Raw genomic sequence first — 27,856 nt, forward strand, 5'->3', positions numbered from 1 at the left:
AAACCAGGGAGTCCATACAACCAAAAGGAATAAAACAATGTTTTTTTATAGATTGTTTGTGATATTCAACATAATGCTCAAATTCACAGTGAAGAAGGCACAATAAGTAACCAGAAGGTGTGGTATAACATCCTGAAATGCAGACAGATCCCACTAAAGCCAATAGAAACGCCAAACACTGTGGGACCACTCAAATAAGCTATCATCAAGCACAGAGTTCACTGAGGTCTAGGAGGCATATAGCTTAGTGGGTTGTCTTTTTGTGGTGATGTAAGACAGCTGCAAGCCTCCAACCTGCTGTGAACATGTACAAGACTGACAGGGATTTTAGAAGCTTCTGAAAGTTCATGCACAAGTCATCCCTGATTCTTAACAATGCATTCCACAATTTATTTGAGGATTATCTGCTGCTTGAGAAGTCTGATTTAGTTCAATCATGTGGATGGAAAGAAGAATATCCCAGACTTTATATCCATGGACACTGTTTGCGTGCAAAGGGGGAATAAATGGATACGATAAACAGAACTAATCAAACTTTTTGGATGGACAATGATAAAGTAAAATAGAAAAAAAAACTGCAAGAAAATTGTGTGATGTTTAAAAACAACAATAATTGGCAACATTTCAGTAATGTGACTGAGTTGAAGTAAATAATGCCTGAGACGCTCAGAGGCAGAAGAGGCACATAGGTGAGGGTGCAGAAACGTCAAAATATAAAAAGTTTAAATGGATTTTTGAATATTGTCATCCAGAGAGATATTATCATCAAGTTCAAGCCCCATCAGATCCCATAAGGGCTAATACTTTTCATGAGGCTGTCAGCTGTGGTTGGTTAGTGTTCGGCATAAACTACTTTGTCAGGTTTAGATATGAATAAAAATAAACATATGGTTAGGGTTTGATAATTTTCTATAAAAAGAAAGTGAAAAAAACATGGAAAAGCTTGACTATTGAAAGATTCAATGCTAAGGTTTGCATCGCGTCGCTACCTATACAAAACAACAGTCTAATAAAAATGTCACCATCTCACAGTTTCTGCTCCTGACACTACTATATTTTGGCTATCTGAACAAACACACCAACTGCAATTCTGTTTCTTCTTATCTAATTGTCTCTATTATTTGGGGTCAGCTGCGGGAATTAAACTAACAACAGTCTACAGTCTCCTTCATGACTCTCGCTTTCAAGCTGTGCAGCAAGTCCTGATCTGATTGGCTGAGAGGAGCACCAGCTCGGAGGAGAGGAGAAGGATGCCAGAGTGATCAGGCAGTGCATGGACGGATGCAGACTGGGGACGTTGGCGAGACACGGTGCACATTGTTACTCTGATGCTTCACGGTGGTTCAGAGAAGCCTTGAAACTGTGCAACACTTTTTTTTATTATTATTTATGTCGAAACATCTCGATGGAAGTTTAGTGTGATGTTTAGTCTTCTTGTTGCCAAATCCCCCTCACCACCACTACCACCGACACATCCTCTCAGGAGTGATGGGCTCTAAGTTAACCAGACAGAGAAGTCTCGATTTTGAGAGCAAATTGTCAAAGACAAGACATCAGAGAAATGATGTCCCCGGAGAGAGCGACAGAAGTAGCGGCAGAGGCGGCAGAGACTTGTTGTTTACCTCCTTGATGCTCAAGTCCGACAAGCTGCCAGGGATGCTGCGGAAAACCAACCAGAGCCCGTATGTCAGACGAGTGGCTTGGGTCCGGGAGATCCAGAGGCTTCTCCGCGATCAGAAGATGGAGCAAGCAGGTGAAGTGCTCAAAGTGCTGAGAAAGGTAAGAAACTAACGTTAAAAGTGTTTATGAGTGCTCTTACTGAAGAAAAGAAAAAAGTTTGTGTCAAAAATACACCCAAAAAAAATAATTTAACGAACTGAAAGGCATCTTTGATATATGTATTCTTTTTTCTTCTTTTTTTTATCAACTCAGAATTACTTTAACCTGCACATGCTTGAACTTTCTGAAAGATTCACAGTTTGGTTGTAAAATAAGCAGCCAAATTCACACGTGCACCTGTATCATCCTCATTAAATACAGCATCTGTTGATATGGTCCAGTCAAAGAACATTAACTGAATGAGGTGAATTCCAGGTAGAGATATAAGGAATACATTTCCTATAAGTAGACACATTCATGTGTGGGTGCCAACGCGTCAATGACTTATTTAATTTTTTTCCCAGTTCAATTCTTTGAATCATTTACTCCTTGTTCTCATAAATGTGAGACTTTGTACACTGTCACCTTTGTGTAATAATGCTGAATAATGATTCAGCTGAGTCTTCCTCTGGTGAAATGCTTAAAGTCAGCCACCTGTATTCCATAAGAGAAATGGTCACGAAGCTGTTTAGAAATGTTGTCCGCTCCAAACAATACAGATCAATGAGAGTATTATTCAGCCGATGAGAGTCAACAGAAATGAATATTGATTTATTTCTGTAACTTAGCAAATTTACGATGACATACAATGCCTTTTCTTTTTTTTTAGTTTGTAGACATCACTTTTTCGGAGTAAAGTTTAAGTGAATAAAGAGCTGAGTACTGTCGCTGTGTGTTTCCTTTGTGAGGGAGGGTTAAAATATGTATATATAAGACAGTTAAATGTCCAAATTTAATCAGGAGGAGCGCTTTACCTAAACCCAACTACCACTCCAATGAGGCATTTTTCAGTAGCTCTGATGTGTCCCTGTTTCTCAACATCAGACATGTCTTTTTTTTTTCCGGCCTTAAAGCTATCCATAGATTAGGTGAGTTTTTCCTGCCTTGTCTCTTACATAATGTGTGTAACATGCACTGGTCTGATCCTTAGTTTCTTAGGGTTTATCTTTACTCAAGAAATGAAAGGAAAAAATGTTTTTCAAGCTCAGTTCGAGCTCTCTCCTGCCTTCTGGTAGCTGTGCATTAATGAAAGGAGGGAAGTCTTTTTGATTAGGAGAGCTAAACTCCCTGCTCACCTGTGTGGTGACCAGCAATGAATTATACAGATGTGTGCACATTAAAGCAGAAAATATAATCTGATTATTCCCTCTACTTTCCCTTGGTGTCAAAAAGTGCTCACAAAGTGGGTTTACTTTTATCTTTATTGTAGAACCATGTTTATGTGAACGAGGATGTGACTCATGCTTTCTTTCAGATTTCACTTAAAGCAGTGTTGCAGTCTGCTACATTTTACATCTAAAAAAGAGAATCAGGATTTTAAGGATCAACATGCAGATTTGTCAGTCGTGAGCATGAGGAGATTTCTGCATGACTCTACATTTAAAGTGCTCACGAAGCACGACTACTCTCTCCATCACTCAGTGAGGTGAAGCCAGAGTACTGCTACATTGTTGGGGCTGAAGCCAAGTCTCTGACTAATAATACTCTAAGACAGTAAAAAAGATACTCGCACTTGATCTCTTCTTGCTATTCTCCAGCAGTGAGGCAGCCTTTCCTTATAGGGACGCATGGATATGGAGATAATCACCTTCAAATGATGGATGCAGGAACATGTTTCTTCCACAAAGAGGAAGTCATTACAAAGAGGAACCAATAACACCAGTCTCCAAGCTGTATCCATCACTGATCTGCCTTTTGGGAAAATAAGTTAATTAGTCTGTGGTCTTCTAGACTGTAATTAGCAAACTACGAATCAGTAAATAGTCATATCAATAAAGCTCCAGATCAAGCACACGTGGTTACCAATGCGCAGCACTGAGAAAGCAATGAAATAAGGTGTTTTGTTTATTTTATTCAACCCTAGCTACAGATCTGATATTTTCCTAAAATTTCAAATACTTGGTTTGAAATTTTAAAGATTGTATGTCTAGATTAAGTAACAAACACATCTGGAAACATTGTTTTGTCTTACCACCCAGTTTCCTTAAGCTCGCTCTTACAACATTTTAACATATTCACATCTACACAAATAAACTAAAAAGTCATTTGCACCATCACGTTTTTTAAATCATTGCAAGATTGTCATGGGATACACCTTCATGCAGTTAATTTTTTTATTTAATTTTTTTTAATGCCATGGTGGTAGAGACGTTCCTGTCAGTGCATTCGTTTTGTCAACTTACGACCTATAGCTGAATTTGAATTATTAAAAGCTACATTGCACACTTAGAAAAGTGGCAGTCGGCAATCTTTCAGTCTGGAAAAGACAGGACTGGGGATTGAACTGCCAGCTCAGCTCGACTGTGAAAGTGCTCTACCGCCCAATATGTAATTTGTTGATGCAAATTACTTTTTGGTAGATTGCATTTTGGACTAACACAAATATAAGATTCATGTGACTGCTTTAAATAACATGTAATAGACTGTATAAGTGGATGATACAGCACTTCTCTTGTGTGTGCTGCAGTTAGCTTTTAGTGTCAATATTCAGCATGCTCGTGTCTGATTCACTGGATTAATGTTATGAAGCAGTTCTGCTTTTACACTTGGAAAATATATTTTTCTAAACCAAATAGTTTTAAAGCCTAAGTCTAAGCAGGTTATTAGGCTTAGATAGAAAGGAAACTGTGGAAGTGAAAAAATTTCTGCCCACTCGAGGCACAACCTTCTGATGATCTTGTCGCTTGTTTAGAAGTAAACCAGACCAACATTTGTTGTCAGTTTCCTGTATAATTTTGAGCAACAATACCAAAGGACACCATGTGTTTCTCTGGCATATTGATGGTTTTGACTGAAGGGCAGTATTTGATAGTCCATCGACAGTTTCCTCTAAAACAGAATGATTAACGTGTTTTATAAAATTTGCTGTTTTATTAGAGTCATGTGTCAGATTTCCTCCAGCTTGAGAACAGGGACAATGTATCTCCAATTTATTTTTTTGTGTAGAAATGAACAAAAAAGATACAACATGTTAATTGGCAAGGTTTAAAAAAAAGTGGATTTTGTTCAATTTGGAGAGAGCCGAGCCCCACAACCGGCTCCTAAAAAAAACTAATAAAAATATGTGGACTCACATCTTATCCAGCTGTTTGAAGAACATTGTTGAGTCACTTGAAGAAAAACCAACAGTTTCGCTCATACGAAATCAGAAGCAATAACATGAATGTGCGGCTGTCCCCACGGCCTAACATGGGCAGGAAGTTTGTGCCACAGACCGGGATAATTCTGTTTAAATAAGAGGAGCATTTCAGATTTTGTCCATGTGGCCTCTCGTTACAGCATAACGATGATAAAAATGCATGTGTTGGAGCTCAGAGTCTTTTTAAAAGTCAAATGGTAAACACTGGGGACTCAATTTGTAGATGCTGAATTATATTTCAATAAAATACTGTCTTATAAGCTGATTTTTTGTTATAGACTGCATGCACTCTGACTACTGACATATTGCAGAGATTAGGAGCACAGTTCCTTTAAATGTACTTGCTCTACTGTGCACTGTTTGTGACTGTTTGACTATGGTGAAATCTGACCACATCATACTTGCCAAAGCATGGCTGTCTTGTGTCCTTACATTATTTTTGTTTTTCCTGATGAGCATATAGTTGTGGTTTATACCTTGGATCTTGTACTGATTCCATAAATGGTCACATGGTATCAATCCAACCATGAAAATGAATCCTTCAGTCAAATAAGAAAAGAAGTAAACAAAATTGGAGTTTGACGGTTAGTCATCCAACAGCCATCGAATCGGAAACCTGCAGGACTGAATTTGTTGCATTCTGCATTACATGTAACTGGATTCTAATGAACTGCATGTGTGGGATGATCTTCTGCGGTTTTGAGCTCATCGCCTTATTTAGACCTTTTGTGGCAGAGCAGACGTCAGTTTAGATGTGCAGCTTTAACAAGGATGTTTGTAGTGGGATCTGAAGGCACACAGGCATCCTGTCTGTGACAAAAAGTGAAACATTTTAATACTGTCACGATGAAAGATCTGTCAAGTTAATCCACGTGATCACATCTTACTGTCTATTTTGAACAAGTGTTTATTTTTGTCTCGCAATCCTCCAAAAAGTTGCACATAAATGTATTATATCTAATGTTCCAGCAGCACATATAAAGAATACATCACAATCATTAGATAATCTTCCAAATCCTCAGTGCTTCCATTTTTTGTCACAGGATATACTCTCAGTTTGAGGTGGAGTGGAGGATAGCCCAGCAACAGGGAATCCCACAAATCTTCGCAGTAATAAATCAACTCAAAAGCTGAAGGAGGAGAAAATGCTGATGGGAGTTTTCCTTTTGCTTCCACTGTGCCCCAAAGCGATATGGCTGTCAGCACATACAGAGAATGTTTTATACAGCTTCAGCTTCCAGCGTGCTATCTGAAAAGCTTTTCAGTTCATACAGAGCTGACAGCATTTATTCAGCAGCTCCTACAGCTTCTAGTTGCACGCAAATCTAGTGGATGATGGTCCAGAGAAATGTGTTTTTTCTGTTCTTTTTATGCAGTAAAACCAGTTATGTCTATAATGAAAGAGTAGAGAAAATCCTTTTTATAGTTGTTATAGATTAGGGAAGAAATAATGTAGCTGTACGCCTAAGCAGCAAAGATTTCCTTTGACTTTCTTTCCTCATGCTCCCAAGCTTTCATCTACTGGTTGTGTGGTTTCATCTGTTCAGTTTCATGTCTTCTCTCCTGTTGTAGCTCTTTTTAAATCTTGTTTGTGGTGTGCTTGCATGTCGGCATTTCTCTTGAAAACACTATATATGCATCAAGCTGGTGAGACTATTTGATGTGTATAAAAAACATTATGCCTTAAATGCTGGCTGTTAATAGCATGTCAGTACTGGAAACATAGGCAGAAGATGTGGCTTCAATGTATAATATTTAAACAATCACAGCAAATAGGAATAGTCTGAAGACAGTATAGATGTCATGAGTCTCTGGAGATGTGCTTTGGTTCCTGGTTATATTAAATCATTCAGCATGTTATGTGATCTTTGAAGATATAAGTGAAGGAGGTGAAGTGCATTTACCTGGAGTCAAGAAGGTTTTTCCATAGATAGCATAAGTGTTTGTTTCATGAAAATGATAGAAAGTCCTTTGGGAGCTCACATAGTTTGAATGTGCAAATTAGATGAGAAGGAACCAGGCTCTAAATTTCTTTACAGAGATCAAAACTGTTATATTTGAGTTAAGATATTTTTCTCTAAACTCTGACAAAACTGCTCCCAATGCCCAACATTTTTATAAAGTATTTTCATATATCTATTATGCACATGGAAACCACCCCCACCTCTAGTCCGCTGCACAGGGTTTTAACTCACATCTCTGATGGCAAACCGTTATCAGCTCTCAGCATGATACCAAAACAAGATGAAAGGGGATAATGAACAAGGCTTAGAAATCCAGTTTCAGTCTATTTTCATTAAACTACCCATGAAATGCCTGATGAAATTGGAGATTGTGGTTTAGATGTGACTGTTTTAATCAAATGAAGCTCTGGGTTAAGAGTCAGCTGGGTCTCTAATCTCTTTTCTTTTCTCTCAGGATTTGGGACTGCAGGGATCGTCACTCAATGACATTTTGTACAAGAACGCAGCTTTTCTCAACTTGGTGGACCCCATCTCTCATGAGCTGCTGCTCAGTCTCGCTCGGGACCTGCAGTGCCCGAAAAGGGTATGAATGATCCCGTTTCTTTTGTTTTGTTCTTCACTTTTACAGTCATTGACGTTGTTGGAAAGTAGCTCTTAACTGAAAACACGGAAGAACTCACCTCAGGAAAAGAACAAGCACTCCAGTTCATACAGAGTCAAGCTGAAACTCAGGCCATCTTGTGGATGTAGATCATGTCTGTTGTCATTCTACTGTGAAAACAATAAACTGTCAGTTTGCTTTGTACAAACTCAAATGCAGAAACTGGGGAGACTAGCCTGAGAAATAGAGGATAGAGCCAATGGTTGGCACCAGGTCTGGGTTTGACCCCACAGTTGCAACATGTGGTTCGCCCTCTTTGGTGCTCTGTGCTCCTTTAGCGCAGTGGGAAATGGGTAGCAGCTGTGCTCTGAGACCTGCATGTTAACTAGATTATCAGCTTTGTTTGCCGTATACTGGGCAGGTGTCCATGCCACTGTACTGAGGTCAATAGGGCTGGTGGCCATGGTTGTTATGAGACTTCTAAGGCAGTGTTGCTTTGGCACCAACAGTGAGGGCACAGAGAATCTGATGACTGGCTGGTGGCCAGTGGAAGTTGGCTGTGGCCCTGGCTATAGACATCTCACACTGTTTGTAAGGGACTCTATGAAAACTGTGAGCGGGAAGACAGAAACCACCCCAAATATTTGTACAGTCTAAAAACAGTCATGAACAATATGTGAGAATTTCAGGAATTACTAAAATAGAAAAGAAAACATGTCAAATCTTGAAAGTGTGACATTTTACTGTCATTATAAAAAAATATTAGCTCATCTTGATTTTGATGGCAGCAACAAATCTCAAAAGTTGGGATAAGGCCATGTTTACCACTGTGTAGCATGGTCCTTTCTATTAATAACAGTCTTTAAACCTTTGGGAGAAGAATCTTGTCCCACGTTTGTCTGATATGAGATTCTGGCTGCTCAACAGGTCGTCTTTGTCATATCTTGCATTTCTTGTAGAACCAAATGTTTTCCATTAATTAAAGGTCTGAACTGCAGGCAGGTCAGATTGTCTTCCTGCAATCTGCATGACCTTCCCTAAAAAAGACGCCATACGGATGAGAGCATATTTTGTTTTAAAACCTGTACCTTCCAACATTGATGGTGCCTTTCCAAATGAGCAAGTTGCCCGTTTCACAAGCAGCAGTTTACCTCCATACCATCAAAGATACAAGCTTTTGAACTGAGGATTGATAACAAGGCAGATGGTCCCTCTTAAAGATGCGGCATCCATGATATCCAAAAAAGTTTTTTGATTTACCTGGATCTTTTTGCAGAACCTCTACTTATCTTTACTTCGGAGAGCCTTTGGTACCACTTACTTTTCAGCCTTTTGTTGCCCCTGACCCAACTTTTGTGGGATGTGTTGCTGCCATCTACTAATATCTTTTCATGAAATAATAAAATGTTTCACTTTCAACATCAGATGTTTTCTATGTTCTATTGTGTATAAGATATCGATTTCTGAGATTTGCACATAATTGCATTCTGTTTTTATCTACATTTTACACAGTGTCCCAACCATCTTGGCCTCAGGGGCCTCAAGGAATGCCCATATGTTTGAGATAGAAAGTGAGGGGCAGGCAGCAATGTGCTCCTGACTGGCTGACCCATGGCAAGATACTGTGGCAAACATGACAAGGGCGTAGAGAGGCTGTGTGTTGAATTTAGAGCCCTGCAGCTGCTTCTGTGGCCAATATTTTCCAACACGCTGAGATTTATTTAGATTATTTATTCAAGGACATATTGTGAAACATCATTTATGCATGTTTTGAACCCCATCTCATTAGTTTCAGACAGTTAATCCAATGTATGTTTTGGTTTGATGCACTCAGGTTTGCAGATGCATGATAAATGTCCTAGAGTCCAGTCCTAATGTAGGCTGTGCTGATCTGTCCAGATCGCACATCTTGCAAGAATACTCTCACGTTGTAAATCAGTATGTGATGTGGTGACATCATGCTCAGTCATCCAAGTGGCTAAAACAGCAGCACTGAATGTTTCACAGCGTGACGCCTGTTTGTTTTGTGGCCCTCAAAAAGACGTGGCAACAGGAATGGTTAATCGCCTTAGGGTAAATTACCCCCGTCTTTCCTTTTTTTCCTCTCTCTCGACACATTGCCTTTCCTTGTTGTTGTGTTGTACCATTAATTAGATTTAGCCTACTCAGCGCAACCCATTCCATTTAAAGTCTTTGAAAGAGGAGGGAGAGAGAAACAGGATGAGGTAGAGAAGATACATGAAGAAGGAAGGGGGTGAAAGGAAAACTGAACCAAGGATTGATGGAGAAAAAAACCTTTCGTTTTGCAGGAAAACCAAAATAGACCTAACATTAACAATGGACTTTATTTTATAACTAATCTTTCACAATTCATAATTTGCAAATTAATAAAATCTGTTCCATCTAAAATGTACCATTAAAGTACAAAGCAATTCCTCAAACGTGATGTTTCAATGGATTTCGTGTGTATTGCAGGAGACTGACTCATTTAAATCCACCAACAAGATATGTCGCCAACTGATTTACCACCTGACCCCTCACTCCAAGTGGACGAGACAGAGCGTGCCCAGGAGAAAGTCTCAGGCCTGGTGAGTATGTGTGAAACACATACCATCACTTCTCAGAACACACAGACCCTGGTAGAATAAATCTGTGCTCATCAAATACATCAGTACAACTCATAGTTTGGGAAAAGTTCTCAGTCTGTTCTTCACAAATTTTATCCTCGCTTGATCTTTTGTTAATCCCTGTTCCTCTTCTTGTGGAGAAAAGAGTCGTTGGATTCACCTTTGCAGCCTCTTATGGGGAACTTATTGATCGAACCAACATAGAGACATGTACATGGCAGCATACACGGAAATTCCAAATGACCTTAGTTTGTGAGATCCTCCTAAACCCAATCTCTGTCCGGCACCACTGTGTCTGAGATTACTGTGTCGTCATCGCCTGGACAGAGATCATTCTGACCCTAAACAATATGTGGTTCGAGCAGTGTAAAGGCCCTGCTCTCCACCACACCACACTCTCCACCACACTCTCAGCTACTCATACTTTTTTTTTAAGACAAAAACATGCAAATCAGACTTCATGTCATTTTTAAACATAATGACTCCCCTTAGGGTCCTTATTCTTTGATGGAATATGTTATTGAAATGATTGCACCAGTTGCATTAAAGTCTGTAACTATGTAAGTGTCACAGACTGGTGTAAAACGTGTTTAACATTTAGATGTTTCCTGATTTGCTTTAAAATAATAATATTGTAAAATATGAATCACTAGATACAAGATTTGGTGAATTGTCCAATTATTATTGACAGCATATGAGCCACAGCAAAAAAGATTAGATTGGGAGAAATACCATTGCACTTATATTGCAGTGAAAAGTCAGTTGGTCCTAGAATACTGCAGGAAGAAAGCAAGTCATAGTTGTCTCATTGATAACCTTGTTTAACTACTTATCTGCTCCATCTGGCTGGGGATTCTGCTTAGTTATCAAATTCAGATTTAAAACTTATTCGTCAAAGAGGGAACTGGCAAATGTACAGTTCTGGATGCTAAAACCTCATCTCTGTTCATGAAATGAAAACAAAATTAGGAACATATTATTGTCCAAACCAAATCTACATCACAACTTTCTGCTTGTTCTGTTGGTTGTAAGTCAGGGTTTTTTGTTTCCATAGCAAAGGACTTTTTTTTTTTCAAGGAAAACTTAAATAACAACACTGATTAGTTAGCAGACTTATTCAAGCAGTCACCATCTACTGAGATAGAATACTAATGTGTTAATGTTCTTGCTCTTGGCTGCCAACTCTGACATGTTGTGGGTTGTCAGGATCAGTGGCTTCCTGAATTTGTTTTCAAGACTCTCACTGGTATGCTGCAAAGTAGTTGTACTGGGTCGCACTCCTGGCTGCTTATTTCCCTGATGATTGTGTTCTAGCATATAAGAAACACCATGTAAAGATGTAAGTTAAACCTTTTACAGGGTGTAACAGGGTTAAAAAGTTGTTCTTCAATGTAGAAGGCTGTAAAACCGTAACCACTTTATCAAGGTGACATCAGTCAGTCATAGTTACATAAGCATGGTGTTTAATCCTGTAACAGCACCGCTCTCTGCTGACATAACAAAGCAATCCACTTCACAGTTATAAACCGAGTTGTTTGTTAATTAAAAGTGAAATAAATCATGTTATGTCTCTTAGGGAGATCCCACTGAAGTAAAGCAGTGAAAAAAATCTCTCCTTGTCAAGGCATTCTGTGATGAAATTGGGTTCTCAGCATCTTGTTTTCTTGCCTAGACCTGTTTCCAGTCAAAATAACCTTTTTACGGTTATTGAGTAATCATTCTGGCATTCGGGTTCTTTGTTGTGTCATTTTCAGAACAAAAAGGGATTTCGCAAAGCACATGTGAGCAAATCTACTTGATGTATTCTTTTGTCCCAAGGAATAATGTTATTTGGCTTCCAAAAAGACATTTTGGGATGCAGTTACAGAGAGAAATCCTTCAGTTGTTTGTTTCATAGCTTACCAAGTATTTCAAACTAGATTAAATTACATCAAGAGTAAAGTTTAGAGTAACACTTTTGTTGCTTTTCTTACTTTTTAAAGAATTCTTCAGCTGTTTTACATACATATAATATATGTTAAATCTGAGGGCTTTTTCTTGCAATTATTCCTTTTTTTATTGTAAAGTCCATTTTGACATTTGTCTCTTTCGTGCATTTAGTTTCCTGCCTGATACTACTGTGACAAAAACTGCTTCACACCAGTTTTAATATGACAAGTGTTTATTTTCTTCCTTTGAGCTGTTTCCTAATGATCTGAAGACTCCCAAAAGAAGACACTAATAAGAGTCTAAGATTACATGCGTGACTGGACAGTATGGACTAAACTGTGTAAATTGCCTTCAAAGTGCGGACCATCAAAGGTCAGATACAGATTACTTTAATCTGTTATGATTCCCGTGACATCAGTTACTATCATTTTGTTAAAGCCAGTTGCACCTCTGAGATACTCTGTGATTCACTGCCAGCAGCAAAGTTTAACTCCAACAGCAAATACTGTCACATCAAAAAAGCAACAAAGAGGCAGGAAGGATTTTGTTTTGGAGACCCAGGTTCAGCTCCTGTTTACAAGTTGCAGGTTTTTTTTAGAATATACCTTCATAAAGGTAGCCCTGCAAACTGGAAAAAGGTGGTAAAAGGTGCAGCTGCTGATGAGAAAAGAGACTGTCCTCCTAAGTGGGATTTTTGCTCATGCAGGCCAGAATGACTTTTAATCATTTTAGAAAGATATGCAACATCTTGAGATAGTGAGAGCAATGACAAGTGAATTGTAGAAATGGAAGCAAAGTAAGGGCTGCATTGTAAGAAGAATTTATTCCTACCCTAACCATGTTATTTAGAGTATTTTCTAAGATTTGAGAATGTTTGAAACCCTCATATGTGTTGACTACCATTCTTGTCCCAGAATACATGCACAGTAGATGAGTTGAGATATTGTCTGAACTATGCCTGATGCAGAAACACTAGTTAAGTTAAGACTTTATTTGTCATGTAGATACATGAAATACACGAAATCTGTCTATTTAACCCATCCAGGTCGGCACCTGTTGAACATGACAGATGCCATAGACACTGGAGCGGTGGGCAATTACAGCGCCCGGGGAGCATGGGGGTACGGTGCCTTGCTCAAGGGCACCTCAGCCGTGACAAGGAGGTGAACTGCCACCCCTCCAGCTGTCAGTTCACCAATCTTTGAGCAGTGAGTGTGGGGATCAAACCACCAACCTTTAGGTTATTGGACGACCACACTGAGCCACTGAGCTGTGTGAGAAAATGTTCAATTATGCTACTTTTCCTGTAGAAGGACACCGTACGCATGTGTAGCTGAAGTCACTGCATAGATGTTATCTTTATGGTATTTGAATGGTGATTCTGTCAAAAAAATCTGCGGTTATAAAACCATGACTTTATTAGAGCTGATCAACAGTTTGTAAATGCTTTAAGTCTCTGCAAATTGACATGGATTGATTTTCAGTCACAATTTCTGACATGATTAGCCGTCTGACAAAAGAAAGGTTTTATTGTGAAAGTGACTGCACTAACATACACTTACATTCACACAAAAGATGGAACTTTGGAGTATGAACAGAGAGCATAGCCTCATTTGAGTCTAGTTAGGTGTATATATGTGTAGGTCTAACATTTACTTGTGTTTTAAAAGTCCAGATTTAATTGGACTAAAACAAAGATTTGTTTCATTCTATTTTTCATGAAAACCTGCAAACTGGTATCAGAGCAAAACCTCTTTTGGTGGTAGTCAAAACCTACCATTTTCAGCATGTAGACTGTACCTCAGAGGTCATTGTATCCCTTAGAAAAGGAGATTTTGAAAGCAGTAACACGCAGGAAGTGAAACATTTGAAATCAGTGGTGATTCCAGTGTGTTGGGATTAAGAACAGGCTCATTACTAAAAAAACGAAAGAGTAACCACAAGAAACTGTTGAAATTCTGTTGAAACAAACCAAAATCTCGCTGACTCATTAAGTAACAAAAGTAAGTTACAATCGAGAAAAAAAAAAGAAAAAAAGTCTAATAATAATGGCGAGGCTTTCTCCCTGAGCAATTAACCCAGATTGAAAGATTTCTTGACAGCTTGAGTTAGCTTCCCGCCCCTGTCTCCTGTTTGCAGTATTTAAAAAAAAACACTCAACAAAACAACAAGCCAGACCTTCCCAGTGTGCTCATTAGCAAGCTCTGTGTCTTTCACAGCCTCTGCTGCAAACATCCACACAGCAGCAGATATCTCCTGTAGGACTTGAAACACACTGTTTCTTTTCTCTGTGACTATGACGCTTTCTAAAACATGCAGAAAATGAGAATGCCTTTGGATTAAATTCAGCATCAAAACACTGTTCTCAAAAGCCTTTTTCTAAAATCCTCTTTGTCAGTTTCTCTCTCTTGACTTGTCTCCTCCATCACCTTTTCACTCTCCTTTTCCTGACCATCCCTCAATCCCTCCACTTTTAAAATGCTCTCCTTGCATTGATTTTCTTCTCCTGCTTCTTGTGAGGGCTCATTTTGTTCAACAGTTGCCATACATAGCAGTTTTGCAGTTTGAGCTAAGGCCCTGGGGAAAGGCTCTGTCAGGCAGTGAGGAAAAGGGGGAGGCAGAGAGAAAAAGGGGGAGGCGGAACCACTGCAAGGTTGCAGAACAGAAGTCACATATATCCCTCATGCCTCCTGCCTCGCTTTGACTTCAACTTGGGTTTGATCTTTTCATATTTTGAAGGGAAAAAGCTTAAACTATCACACAACCTATAGTATGTTGCATTTTTCCTGACCTATTTTCTCCATGAAGTGGAATTGAGCAGTCAGTCTGATAAATATGGAACCTGCACTCTATTTCTTGGCTCAAATTGGATTGTTTTCATGAAATATAAGCAGGTGGTTGCAAATGTTCACAACATGACACATAAATCATAATTCAAGCTTTATTACAGAGGCCTGGTTTGCTTCTCCAACACAGCAAATGCAACACAAGCGTGTCACACTTCAGGCAATTTCATTTTTCTCTGCAGCAGCATGAGCCAGGTTTCTGAGAAGTCCAGGACTGCCAGATTCCCAGAGGACTTTTTAATGTTATTATGATTGGTATTGAATTTCAGATTAACCAAGCTCATATATTTTATTCTACTGAAGTTGCCTTACAGCGCATTTTGCAGAGATTGGACTCCAGTTGTTGATGCTCTTTGAATTCTTGTCTCTATATTGCAGTGTGATAACCCACAGATAATTTGACTCCAGTCAAAGAGCAGCATTTCCTCTTGTATTCAGTGTGAGGATTTGCAGTGATAAAAGTACTGATAGACGCCTATCTATAATCTATGCATCTGACATTTTTTGAATACACCGAATACATTGTTCAGCAAGATTTGGTCAAATGCAAGACTGTGACAGCTGTTTTGAGCAGGTGTCATTTGCTGTGGGTGAGTGTTGATAGTCTGTCTGAGATCTGATAACTGACCAAGACCTCATGGGGCTCAGACTAAACTGCCTATCCTCCCACAGCTCACACTGTGCAGACAGTCCAAAAGTAATTTAATCCCTTTTGTTAAAGTTTATATGAAGGTTGATTGTGATTGAACACAGGAGATAAGCAAGACATAACTCCACAGATACTCCACATCTACATCAAAGTAGTAAATGAGTATTCAGATCAGCATCAGTATGTTGAAATAACAAGCATTTAATCCTTTTTCAAGCCAGAGTCCAAAGTCACTGCTCTACTGCTCTTAGCATCAGCAATAACATCTGGAAACATTAAACTTCTGAAAACACTTGCAACACATTGTATTTAATGTTGCACAACTAAAATGTTATAAATTATATTCTTATAACAGGATTTCTCCTCAAATGTCTGCTCAAACCCACCCGCAACATGCTAAACATGCTGCTGCTTTCCATCAGCGGTAATGACTCACTCAACCAAACCTTGTGAAAAATGTGACAGTAGGGGTCAGTTGTTTGACATCTTTACCCTCATGCAGGATGACTTCTGTAACTGCTGCTTGGACTTGTTGCCCTCACAGACCAGGAAAGCGACTCAGGCTTGTTACATAAGTATGCCCTCAAATATTAGGATAACATATTAAAACGATCTCTATTAACTCAAACCATGATATTTTCTTCAGCCCAATTTGTTGTGGTGTCTTCGGTCAAATCCATGTGTTTGAGTCATGCCCCCAACATACCCACCATCTTCAAAAACAGACTGATTTACAAAACCTGATATTTCTGAAATCTCACGTTCTTTTGTGTTAACCATCCTCAGTTTGCTGGGTAGCAGTATGCTTAGGTTTGCTGGATTGAAAACAGCATCTATGATATCATATTTTGGCCTTTATGTCTGTGACATCTCACACATCTGCACCGTATCTAATAACAATGTGTTTTAACAACATTGTGTTTACTAGAGTTACAGCAGAAGTGGATTGGCCAGAAAGAAGAGCTTGAGAAAGAATCATAATGGAGACCATAAGAACAAAGTAGTGAATCAGAGAAGTTACAAGTTTTCGTAGTCCTAGAAGCTCTATTCCACAGTATTTACATTCTAAAGCAAAAAGAGAAACACCTAAACCCCACGTAAACACGGCTGGAGGGTGCCACGTTGTCAGCTTTTGTATAAAGTGCACTTCTTTAATGCCACTGTGAGCTTTCTCACTGGGAACTGTAGCTTAGCACATAGAAGATTCCTGGTCATGTTTTCATACTTCAGCAGAATAATTCCTCTAATCTTTTTAAGACTTCAATCTACAGAGGGAATGCAGGTCGCACAGAGTCATGGAGAAGATTTGGTATTATGAGAAAAAATTTTTTTTTAATTATCTGAAATTAAACTCACCATTTTAGGAGGGGAAAAAAAGCTTTTTTTTTCATTTATCTCCAGTGGGAAATAAGATTGTGTCTTTCTTCTGTATAAGCAGTGTTAGAATGTCCCTCCCTTCTCCCCATCATTGTTCATAGGTTAAAAACTAATTTCCTTAAGTGGCTCTTCATGTTATTGTGTCATTTCTGAATCATACTCATTATCCAGTAAAAAGCTGTCGAGGCATCTCAAATCCAACTACATTTGGTGGAGAACTGAGCATGTCTACGACATCTCGTTAATAGTCGTTGTATCAGCTGTATTCCTGGCCCAAATTTCTTGCCAGCTTTTCTGTAGTCATCAGAGAAGTGCTTGCTGGGATTCTCCAACCAGTGCCCCCCTGTTCGGCTTAGCCATATTTGCTCTTAAAGAAATCTGCTCTTCCACCTTTCCTTGCTGTAATTTTGAGCTCTTCACCTTTACACAATCTTTAGAAGGCTGTAGCAATATTTTCAAGCTTGTATACCTTGTACCTTAATTCACAGTATGTAAATCTCGGCAATGTTTACACCGACATCATTTCAAATCCCTCTGAAAATCAATCTGTTTTTGCTCACAGGCAGGTGTAGGAGGAGAAAGGAAAAAATTAATTAATGGGATGGATTTTTCAATAAGCTCGGCACTATGGACGGCAGGGTGATGGCCCTTGGTTTACAGCACAGACATCAATGATGTCACCTGTTGGTTTGTGGACTTTTGAAGCCTCATGTTTGGCATTTACTTGTTACTATCTCGCATTTTTCAGAAATTAAGTGCAAGATGTGGATGTGAGCAAGAACTTTTAGTTTCTGGTCATGTTTAAATTTAGAGATGAAGAATGGTACTTGACTACATGTTGCACTCAGTGTGTTCAGTCTGCTTTCTGTTTGACCTCCACTTTTAATAGAGACATAAAGATCCAGCCACCATCTTTGACCATGAATAATTGAGGGCTTCCCGCCGTACAAACTGAGATCCTGCAAGATGAGGGGGTGGAAGGAAGAGACACTTAGTATCTGTCGCTCCAATCTTCAGGGCACAGGGCCATAATGAAATCATTATAATGATTAAATATGTTTACTGTGAAACAAAAGATTGTAGGTGTTTTTTAACTGAACTTGAATTAAGACTTCCTGGGCTTTTACCAAGGAACCGAACCTCACTTAACCTCTTATGGATTTAATTCTAAGTGTAAAATCTGTGATTAATCTGCTGCTGCAGCAGAAATAAAAATGTTTCTGAACTGCAGGTTTTGTTCCTTTAGGGCTGATACAGACCTCCCCCAGTGATCAAACCCCTCGGTTTGAGTTTGGAGACCTGCGCATTTTAATGCTTGTTTCATAACTGTGCCTTGACATACAATAGCAGACACAGGCGCACTGCTTCATGATATACAGTTATATAATCCAAACTGTTTTCCAATGTGTCGCAGAATTCTTTTCACCTAAGCATCCAGTTTGTCACGTCAAATCAAATCCTGAGTGAATACATAGCTTGCCTGAGGAGTGCATCTCATTTTATATGCTGCACAAAAGCATTATGTTACATTCTACAACAAGAGGTTATATCATAATTGGCACAAAATCATATATATGCCAATTTTGGGGGGTTTTGGCACATCAGTTTTGGAATGCTCAAGTCATTTTTGGAGTTTGTATCATTTTATGCATTAGACAGTATATTGTTTGCCTCTTTTTTTCACTGACGTCTTTCCTCACTTCCGCTTGCACTGTTTGACATGTTTTCTGTATTCATTTACAAAGAGCCCAAGAGAGTTGTATGATGGAGTAGCTTAAAGCTGTGGAAGGTTTATTGCACTTTGACAGACCCTTGTGTCCTGTTCTGTTCTTCTCTGTCCAATTAAAACTCCACCTTTTAGACATGCACAAAAAGATTGATGGGGACTAATCTTCAAGGATTAAGTGAGCAATTGGGGAATTTGACTCATGTTTGTAATTGTTTGTTTCTTTGTTCTCGCACTTGCTGTCACTCTTTGAAACTTTGAAACTTTAAATTCAAAGAACTAAGTAACTAATCTGTGATTTCAATACACTAAACAGCTCAAAGCTGCTTCATTGACAATGCACAATGGAGGCAGCCTTAATCAGCCCATCCGCTAAATGTTTCACTGAAATTTAATCCAAATCCAAATGAGCTGTGAGGCTATTTTTTGCCTCACAGAAAATGTGCCATTATCCCTGTGAAACGACATTCTCCTGGTGTGTGCAATCACCATCTTTCCGAGCACATTTTCAGCAGACTCTCAGTATCAGATTGACAGTTAGATAGTTGAGAAAATGGCTAAATTAACCCTGTATGCTCTCAGTGGCTGTACATCACACTCATTACCACAGTATGAACTGCCCCGAAAACACAATGATAAAAAAATGTAATACTAAAATTAAGATGCATTAAGCAAATATGTGGTGGAGATGTTCAGCAGTGTAAGTATCAGTCACAAGCTTGAAGGCACATCCAGATAAAAGCTCAGAAACAAAGGAGCAGCCTTCCACCACCTCACTTCTCATAGTTGAGTTTATACAGAGGACCCTCGTAGGCTCTCCCACGCCTGAGCCAGACTATCACCCATACATTATAAAGATGCCTGGAGGCAGAACAGCACAGATCGATCTGTGGAATAAACAAGTCAAAACCAAAGCATTGATGAAGAAGACATTGATCTGGACTTCCCATGGGTCTGTGGAATGGCATCCACATCCAGTGTTTCTTAAGTGCTTTTATTTCATTTTCCTGGAATGAGTCAAGTCTTTCTGTGCATGCTCAGCAGGAAATACAGTTAAATGTATAAAAAGGAATTTTTCCACCCATCTGAGATCATACTGGATATTGTTTCTGATCTGATTACCAATATGCTGAAGATGTTTGATGTTTTTAATAAATGGTGCCAAAGAGTTTGCAACCAGGCAGGTAAGAAAAAACACTTAGCGTGACCAGTATCTTCACTGGTACACTCTTTAATAACTGAGTTGTTCATAGAATAGAATAGAAAAAGCAGTATTTTTTTAGTGTTTTAAATCCCTTTTCTTCCATGACAAACCATGTTAGCATCATGGTTTGTCATTGACTAAACCTAAATGTAAATGGTGCATATAATAAATAAAAGCTAAGAATATGTTGGAAAGTTAGGTAAAATTAATGCATAAACAGTTGGCTAAAAGCCACACTTTGATCACTTTGTTTTAACTAAACAGAAAAAAATTTAAAATGTGGGTTACATTAAAGGTTGTGAATAAACAGCTTAGAGTAATTAACATTTATATGGATAAATTTAATCAGTAATGAGATGTTTTAAAACAAGAAAAAAACAGATTTACAGATATAACCAATTGAAGAGTTGCTCAGGGGGTACTGGAGCTCATACGATAAAGGTGCACATCATTGAAAACGGATTTGAGCGATTGAATTGGAAACAAGTTGCCTAATCCATTAGCAGCTTGGATATTCCCGGGACAGTTTCTTCTCAGTTCCAATTTTGCAGTTAAAATGTTTTTTTCAGCAAAGGGTCCCAAACCAACTGAAATCCCAATATCTCCAATGAGGCCTCTGAGATGTCACACAGAAAACGTAATGAAAGAACATGCAGATAATAAACAATTAGATATATTACCAAGACAAGCTTGCAACATTCACCACCCTGTAAAATTAAATCCCACGGCAAATGAACAAGAAATTACCTCTACCACGTCCCCTTGTCTCCTGATGTATTACTCATTCATGAGAGTAAATGAAGGGGAACATGTTTTCGATGTGGGAAGATGGGTTACAAGTCTCTGCTGCCATTTGCTTTTAACTTTCACCCTGGTGGCAGAATACTGAGGGGTTGAAGGATTTTTCTTGTGAAAATATCAAATTTCATTTTTAAGAGAACGCACATGTTCAGCCCTTTTTGCCCTTTTAAAAATGTTCATCCCCTCCAGGTCCCCATCTATTTCAGAGCAGAGAAAGTGTTTGGTAGCTTTTGAGCGGAAATTGATTAGCAGAATGGTGGAGCAGGGAGGCTGCGGAGTAATGATGAGCACTTAACTTTTGTAACATCAGGAGAGACAGCTAGACAGTGTGGAGACCAACTTGATACTAAGTGGCACCAAACATGGGCCGGAAAATGAGTGTGAATGCAGAAATCAATGGATGTGCCCTTTAATGAAGAAGCGACAGTGTCGTCTCGGGGTGTGCAGGTATAGCACAAAAGTATATAACCCTGCTTGTATGTGACAAATAGTTGGGAAAGTAAAGGTGCAAATATCCACAGTTTGGAAATTAAAGTTGGAAATTAAACAGGTTGATACTCATTAATTTGAGGTGTTAGCAGTAGTTACAGTAGTCGTTGGCAGCTGTGGCTGTCTGAATAAATACCTCTTAGTCTTTAGCAGCATATTGTAGCTGTTAAACCTGTTTCTGAAATGTTTCATTAAAGGACACATTAAAAGGTTTTGTTCTGAACATTTTTAACCTGTTCACCTGAACTCAATTTCAACATCACAAACCCCAAATGTTTAATGTCCCACCGCTGAGGTTAACATAACTATAGAGCTGGTAGAACCCCTTGTTCAATGCATAAACGTTAGCAATTTCCCAGAGGAATGACAAGCAATGAAAAGCAATTAGACAGTCAGCCTGAACCCACGTTCAAACAGCCAATAGTTTGACACATGAGACTCAGCTCTCATTAAATTCTTATGTGATTATATCAGTTGCTTGTGAGGATGTCAATAGATAGATTTTCCTCAGTTATTTGCTTTTAAATGAGTCTCAAGAGGGAAACGATATAGTTCGCATCATGTTCATGCGGATACGTTTTTCGTCGAAGTTTTGTGTGTCTGAGTTGGTCCAAGAGGATAGAAGCCGCTGTCTACGAGCATGGCAGCCACATCTGATACACATCTGAGACACTGTGCTGTTTACGCTGTTGTTGTTCAATCCTGATGGACTATGGTTGATGCTGTGGTTTTAGAAACGTCGTGCCCCCAGGTCTGCAGCTGGCAGAGCAGCTTGTGGGTGGAACTGCGTCCACAGAGTCCGAAGAAAGTCTGAAGCTGTCTCTGCTCTGTCTCATTAAAAACACATTATTGTTCACCCTCCCCCTGCACCACCCACTCAGCTACAGTACCGACCCTGCCTGTCTCTTGGAGTAGTTTGCTCTGCATAAACATGGATGTGAAAGGGAACGGCTGCAGCAGAGATAGGAAAACCCTCCTATGAATAACTCAGAAAGAACAACTGTCATTTTCATTACAGTAAAGAGCATAAACTGTGCACTGTGGCACAGTAAGCCCTCTGAGTCACAGGGGTCTCAAAGTTTACCAAGAAGATATTTTTGACTTTCCCAGAATTTCCAGAAGCTTGTCTTTAACATTTGAATGCTGTTAGTCACAGATCCACTGGTCTTATTAAGATTGAACTAATTAATATGTAGTATATAGATAATAGTTTACAGAATTTTACAGGTGAAATACTTTTTTTCTCCATTGATGAGTGACCCATTTGCTGTGTCTGTTTATCTTGGCACACCTAAAAGAAAAAGCTTTTTTATAATTTTCTGGGACTTTGTCCTTTTACTGATTTATTCAAATACTTTTCATTCACAAGAGATTCAGAAAATAAGTAAAATGACATGTCATGACTTAAGACTTTTTGAGGATCCCTACAACTCAAATCAAGAGTAATTTGATCAGGACACTGAAAGAAATCCATACAAAAAAGAGGAATTTGATTAACAGATAAATCAGTTCTTAGAAAAATGATCCAAAGAGCATCTGGAGGCCAGAAACTTCAGTAGCGTGCAGTTACTATGGCAACATGTTCTCGGCTTATAAGTACTGATAGAAAAGACAATGATGGGGTCCATGCTTGGAGTTTTCTTGGAGCAAGCTGACATCCCTCCGCCTTTGGACTCCCATATGACCACAACAATGAGTCAGTTGTTAAAGACAAACACACCTGTACTTAAACACCTTTTCATAGCACCCCGTATTGACTCAAAGCTAAAAGTTGCTTCTCTGAAATGGAGACCAAGTTTGGTCAGTCATATATGACCTCATGTCCTGTTTGACAGCTTCACAAATGATTTTGATTGGCTCTGACAGACATATAGATGAAAAAATATTGTATTGTAATGTTTGATAACTTGGTCCAATGATTCACTTTCCAACAGAAAGAAAATTGTTTCCACACACACTTTATATTTTGGTCATCTTTTATTCTTTAAAAAGTTTTTTCAAGACCTGAGAATTATTATTATTATTATTTTATTAATGAATCAATGGAAACTTGAAAAGTGTTTGGGGGTATTACCTATTTTCTTTCTATTGAACAGTTTCTTGGGAGGATCTGATTCCCTGCATGAAAGAGTCTAATCTAAGCAGAGTGTGTATTGTTCTCCATTCATCTGAAGATCATCTCTGCCCATTTAATGAGGACCAGCAAACTGTGATAAAAATTTTTAAATATGTCATATAAATGCCATATTGCTTGAAATCCGATCTGTTGGAAGTTGAGGTCAAAAGGATTTTTGAACTAAGGTTGGGCACCAATGTTACCTCATTTATGGCAATCAGACATGTGGTTGAAAAATGCACTTTTAGATTTGACCCATTGTGCTAGTGTGCACAAAAGAACAGACATGAATCTTTCTGAAAAAACTGTGGGGACTGTTCCCAGACCAAATTTTAAAACTTTGTTTTCTAGTTTGGACTCCAGTGATCAATCTGATTTGCCAAATAAGACTGTTTTAACTGCTTTCCAATGAGTCTTCATGTTTTATATTTTAATCTCTTTGCAATTGTAAGAGGTTTGAGAGATTATTTCAATTCCACTCAAAGTTAACCATTCAAAGTGAGCAAATTTGCTTCATCAGATCAAATTCATATAGAGAGCATCAGTGAGACCGCAACAGAAAAAAAGAGAAAAGGCCAAGAAAAATGCAAGAAAGTGAGAAGCAATGAGCTCATCTAAGTACATGAGGAAGGGAGAGATGAATTATAGTATGCTCCTGGAATCAATAATCTTACGAATCACAGCCCTGGTGTGCTACAGATCTTTTTCTTTCCCATAACCAAGCAGAAAGGGAGAGAGGGTGACAGATGCAAAGAGCACAGCTTCTCGATATATGATTCTCCCTGACAGAGCAGAGAGCTGAAAGAGGCATAGGGAGAATACTGGCTGTGCCTGAGGATGTAGAGGGATGAGGAAAAGCAAACAGATCTGAGAAAAAAAGAGGATAAACCTCAGGCTTCTTAAACAGGACATTTTCCTCCTGTTTGTCAGCTTTTAAATAACAATTTTCCCCACCCTTCTGGTTCATTCTTATTTGTTTGACAGGTCTTCTCCCTCTGACTTCTCCTCAGTCCAGACAATAAATCATATATGTTGCAGCAGGCACTGGCATGCATGTTGCTGCCTTCTAGCTTTCCTGTACATATTCAACCTCATTCTAATGCAGACAGAACATTTTGCTGCAGATTCTTCAGTGCAGGCAGAGGCACTGACGGTTACCATGACCCAGCCTTACAAGTAGATGCTTTTAAAAGCACTTTTCTGTAAGATGGATTCACCTAGTTGTTTAAAGGATTTAAATAGATTATGATGGCAGCTTGCATTCATCATTTTGTCTCTTTAATTCACAGTGTTTGTCCATCTCTAATGTAACCTTTATACATTCTTACACATTGACAAATTTAAAAGAACATATTGGAACACTCTTATTTCACTACTTGTCTGAGTATAAACCTTTAACTGTCCACCTTTGGACTGAGGCATGATAACTTTTTCCTTTTTCCTGCTACAAGCATAGCTGCTGGCGGTATCTTTGTAACATGCTCACTTGAGAGTCAAATCAGCCTTAATCTTAATCTTCCTGCTAGCACCTGTGTGTCTTTAGGGAGTTGCTACAACTTTTTTGCAGTTCAGATTCTTATAAAACCTACTGCAAAAGAATTCTGCCTCTTAATACAACCTTTTTCACAGCTTTTACAAGATGCTGACTGGCTGTAGCATTAGAATAACACACCCCAACAGTAGATCCTCTCATTTTAAGAACGTGCTTAGCTCTGCTTAAGTAGCTTATTAACCTATCAGTCACTGCACTTCAAACACGAGTGACCTGATTTTTTTTTTTTAAATCCAGTGAAAAAAATCTTTCTACTGAAATCCCTGTTTTTGAAATAACAACATGAGGCCCTTCAAGGTGAAACTGCAATCCCAGGGAAACTTTTGGTATCATTCATGAGCAAGGAAAGCAAGTTTACTAGACTTATACTATAGCTTAAGGCGACGTTTGAAAAGGAAAACAGCTGCTGCTTTTCTACAGATGGTTTGTCAGGAGACATAGTTGGTTACTTGAATGGCTCAAACTAAGACACATTTAAATGCAAATTATTTTCATTATTGGCTGCTTAACTCTTTTTTACACGATTTGCTGTTCTCGTGTTACTAGCTACCAGTGTGGCATGTGATTGCAGATCCTTTGAAATCAGCCTCAGTATCATTAAGTAAAGATTGCTTGTCACTGGATAACTGACTGCCAGTGCTGAATAATTAGTGCACCTTTGATACTGTTTGTAAGAAATGGCCCTTAACCTCGTAAACAAGATCATAAACTTTGTTATTCTTTTATTTCAAACAGCTTGAAGACCACCCTGAAGAAGAAGCTGTCAGGTGATGTTGTCAACCTGTCAGGAATCCCACTGTCTGGACGAGATGTCCATCGTGTGGCCTTCTACCTTCAGAACAGCAGTGATGCAGTGTCGGCTGTGGACCTGAGCTTCACCGAGCTGCAGGATGAGAGTTTACGGCTGCTGCTGCCCTACCTGAGCAGCCTGCCAAAACTGACCACACTAGCTATCAACGGCAACCGCCTGACAGTGGCCATAATGAAAGATGTTACAGATGCAGTGAAGGAACGTAAGAAGTTCCCCAGCCTGGCCTGGATCGACCTGGGCAACAACGTTGACATCTTCACCGTTCCGCAGCCGCTACTTGTGGCCCTGCGGCGCCGCTTTGGATTACGTAGCAGCCTCCCAACCATTTATGAGTACAATGAGGCACAGGCTTTCAGTAGTTGCAACCCAAACATGGAGACCTCTGTGGAGGAACCCAGTTTGTACGAAGAGGGAGATGTCGAAGAGGACGATAGAGAGGAAGAGGAGGACAGGCTAGAGCTTCAAGCCTGGGGCTTTGGAGAAGGAAACATGTCAAAAAATGTGTCGCTCCACTTCTGTGGAAGGTGATCACCCGGGGCTTCTTTCTTTTAAACTGGCAGCTTCTTATATCTCCAAGTCTAGCCTGCTCTCTGAGCTATTGTCAGTGTGGCAGGAGACGCTTACATTGACCCACACATTTCTGAAAATAACTTTAAAATAAGTAACTGTGTGTGTCCCTGCGGATGCTCTGGCGGATGCAGGCAGCCCTGTAGTTGAACAGTCAGTAAGAATACATTTGTGGACTGATTTCACCTTCATTTTTCCAGGGAATTTTACCTGAACAGGCTTGCTGTTTTTCTGTGCTACATGTTTTTGAATGCGTGTGCTTTCCTACAAATAAACTTCAGAATATCTGTAATTATCTGCTGAAGTATCTGGGGAATAAGTGCCTTGCACAAGAGGACGTCAGCAATAGTTGTTGAAGAGAAGTGTTAGAATGCTGACAGACAGTTTTCAGATGTTTTAAAGTTTTCTCCATTTTACTCTGTTAAAGGGTCTTGACAAAGATTGAATTTGCTTTTCTCTTAAATCTAAATGTAATTCTTAACAAAAGCAAAACAAAAGTGATTTGTGGGAATGTTTAGTTAATTCATTATAACAAAAACACTGAAATCAGCCATTCACATAGTTATTCAGACCCCTTCAAATGACACACGCAGCTAAGTTCTTGTGCATCCTACTTCTGTTGATTATCCTACAGCTGTATCTACAACTTGGCTTGAGTTCAGCTGTGCCTAATTGAACTCAGTGGGGATAATTAAGAAGGCCTGTGCATGTCTATACAGTATAAGCTGTCACAGTTTGTGTTTTACAATATGGCAGAGTTCAAATCAAAGAGGGAGTTGTCTGTAGATCTGCGAGACAAGTCACACGATAACCTTACGGCTAAAAGTACCCACATGGCTCTGACATAACAAAAATTTTAATTTTCAGAAACAATTTCCCAACATTTTGTGTGGAGACAAACAAGAACTGAGAACCATCCATTTACAGTCAAACACTGACGGATAATGAATGCATATAGATTCAAACTGCCAGCAGAGATGTATCAGTAAGTGTCATGACACCGATCTGTACAGGGAAAAGCTTTGTCCTGATGCACACATACATGAAGAACACACACACAGAGTCTGTTTGTGAGCTGTTGATGAACTGATAACTGTCTATCAGGCCTCTTATGCCCCAATAGTCACAGATGGTGTGCCGAGAATCGATTTTTTTCTCCCCAAATAGGACTAGGCCCAGATCATTTAGTCCAATGGTGGTCCGTGAATGACTCTATTTATGAATCAGTCCAAAGCAACAAGAAATATGCTCACTCTTAAGGTTTACAACAAATTTTCAATGAGATGACAACAAACAGCTCTGCTTTTCTTTCTTTCTCTGCTGGCTGTCGTGTTCTTTTTGTCTGTTGTGGCATGAATAAATTGCAGAAGATTTTTTTTTCTCTGTTTTCTGGCTATTTTTTTTTTTATTAATATCATTTTGTATTGGTTTTAACAAATGGTATGACTGTTTATTATAGCACAGCATCTGAGCCCACAGACAGAAAGCATGTTTACATATACATTGATTTTCCATTAAATTTGAGATTTGTTCATGAGGGCATTAAAGATACAGCTCTGCAACAGCCCACATTTTGTCCT

General features: G+C 39.0%; 1 protein-coding gene across 1 annotated transcript; it reads left to right on the plus strand.

The window, feature by feature from the left end:
• The first annotated feature begins 1,366 nt into the window (after window positions 1–1,366).
• On the plus strand, window positions 1,367–27,705 carry lrrc75bb (leucine rich repeat containing 75Bb). The gene is made up of 4 exons (XM_072371875.1): window positions 1,367–1,779; window positions 7,436–7,564; window positions 10,058–10,170; window positions 25,634–27,705. The coding sequence occupies exons 1-4, from the start codon at window positions 1,489–1,491 to the stop codon at window positions 26,235–26,237; spliced, it is 1,137 nt and encodes a 378-aa protein (XP_072227976.1). The 5' UTR covers window positions 1,367–1,488; the 3' UTR covers window positions 26,238–27,705.
• Window positions 27,706–27,856: the final 151 nt, after the last annotated feature.

This window comes from Leuresthes tenuis, unplaced genomic scaffold (genome assembly GCF_036924035.1).
Source record: "Leuresthes tenuis unplaced genomic scaffold, fLeuTen1.0.hap1 SCAF_19, whole genome shotgun sequence".
NCBI lineage: Eukaryota > Metazoa > Chordata > Actinopteri > Atheriniformes > Atherinopsidae > Leuresthes > Leuresthes tenuis.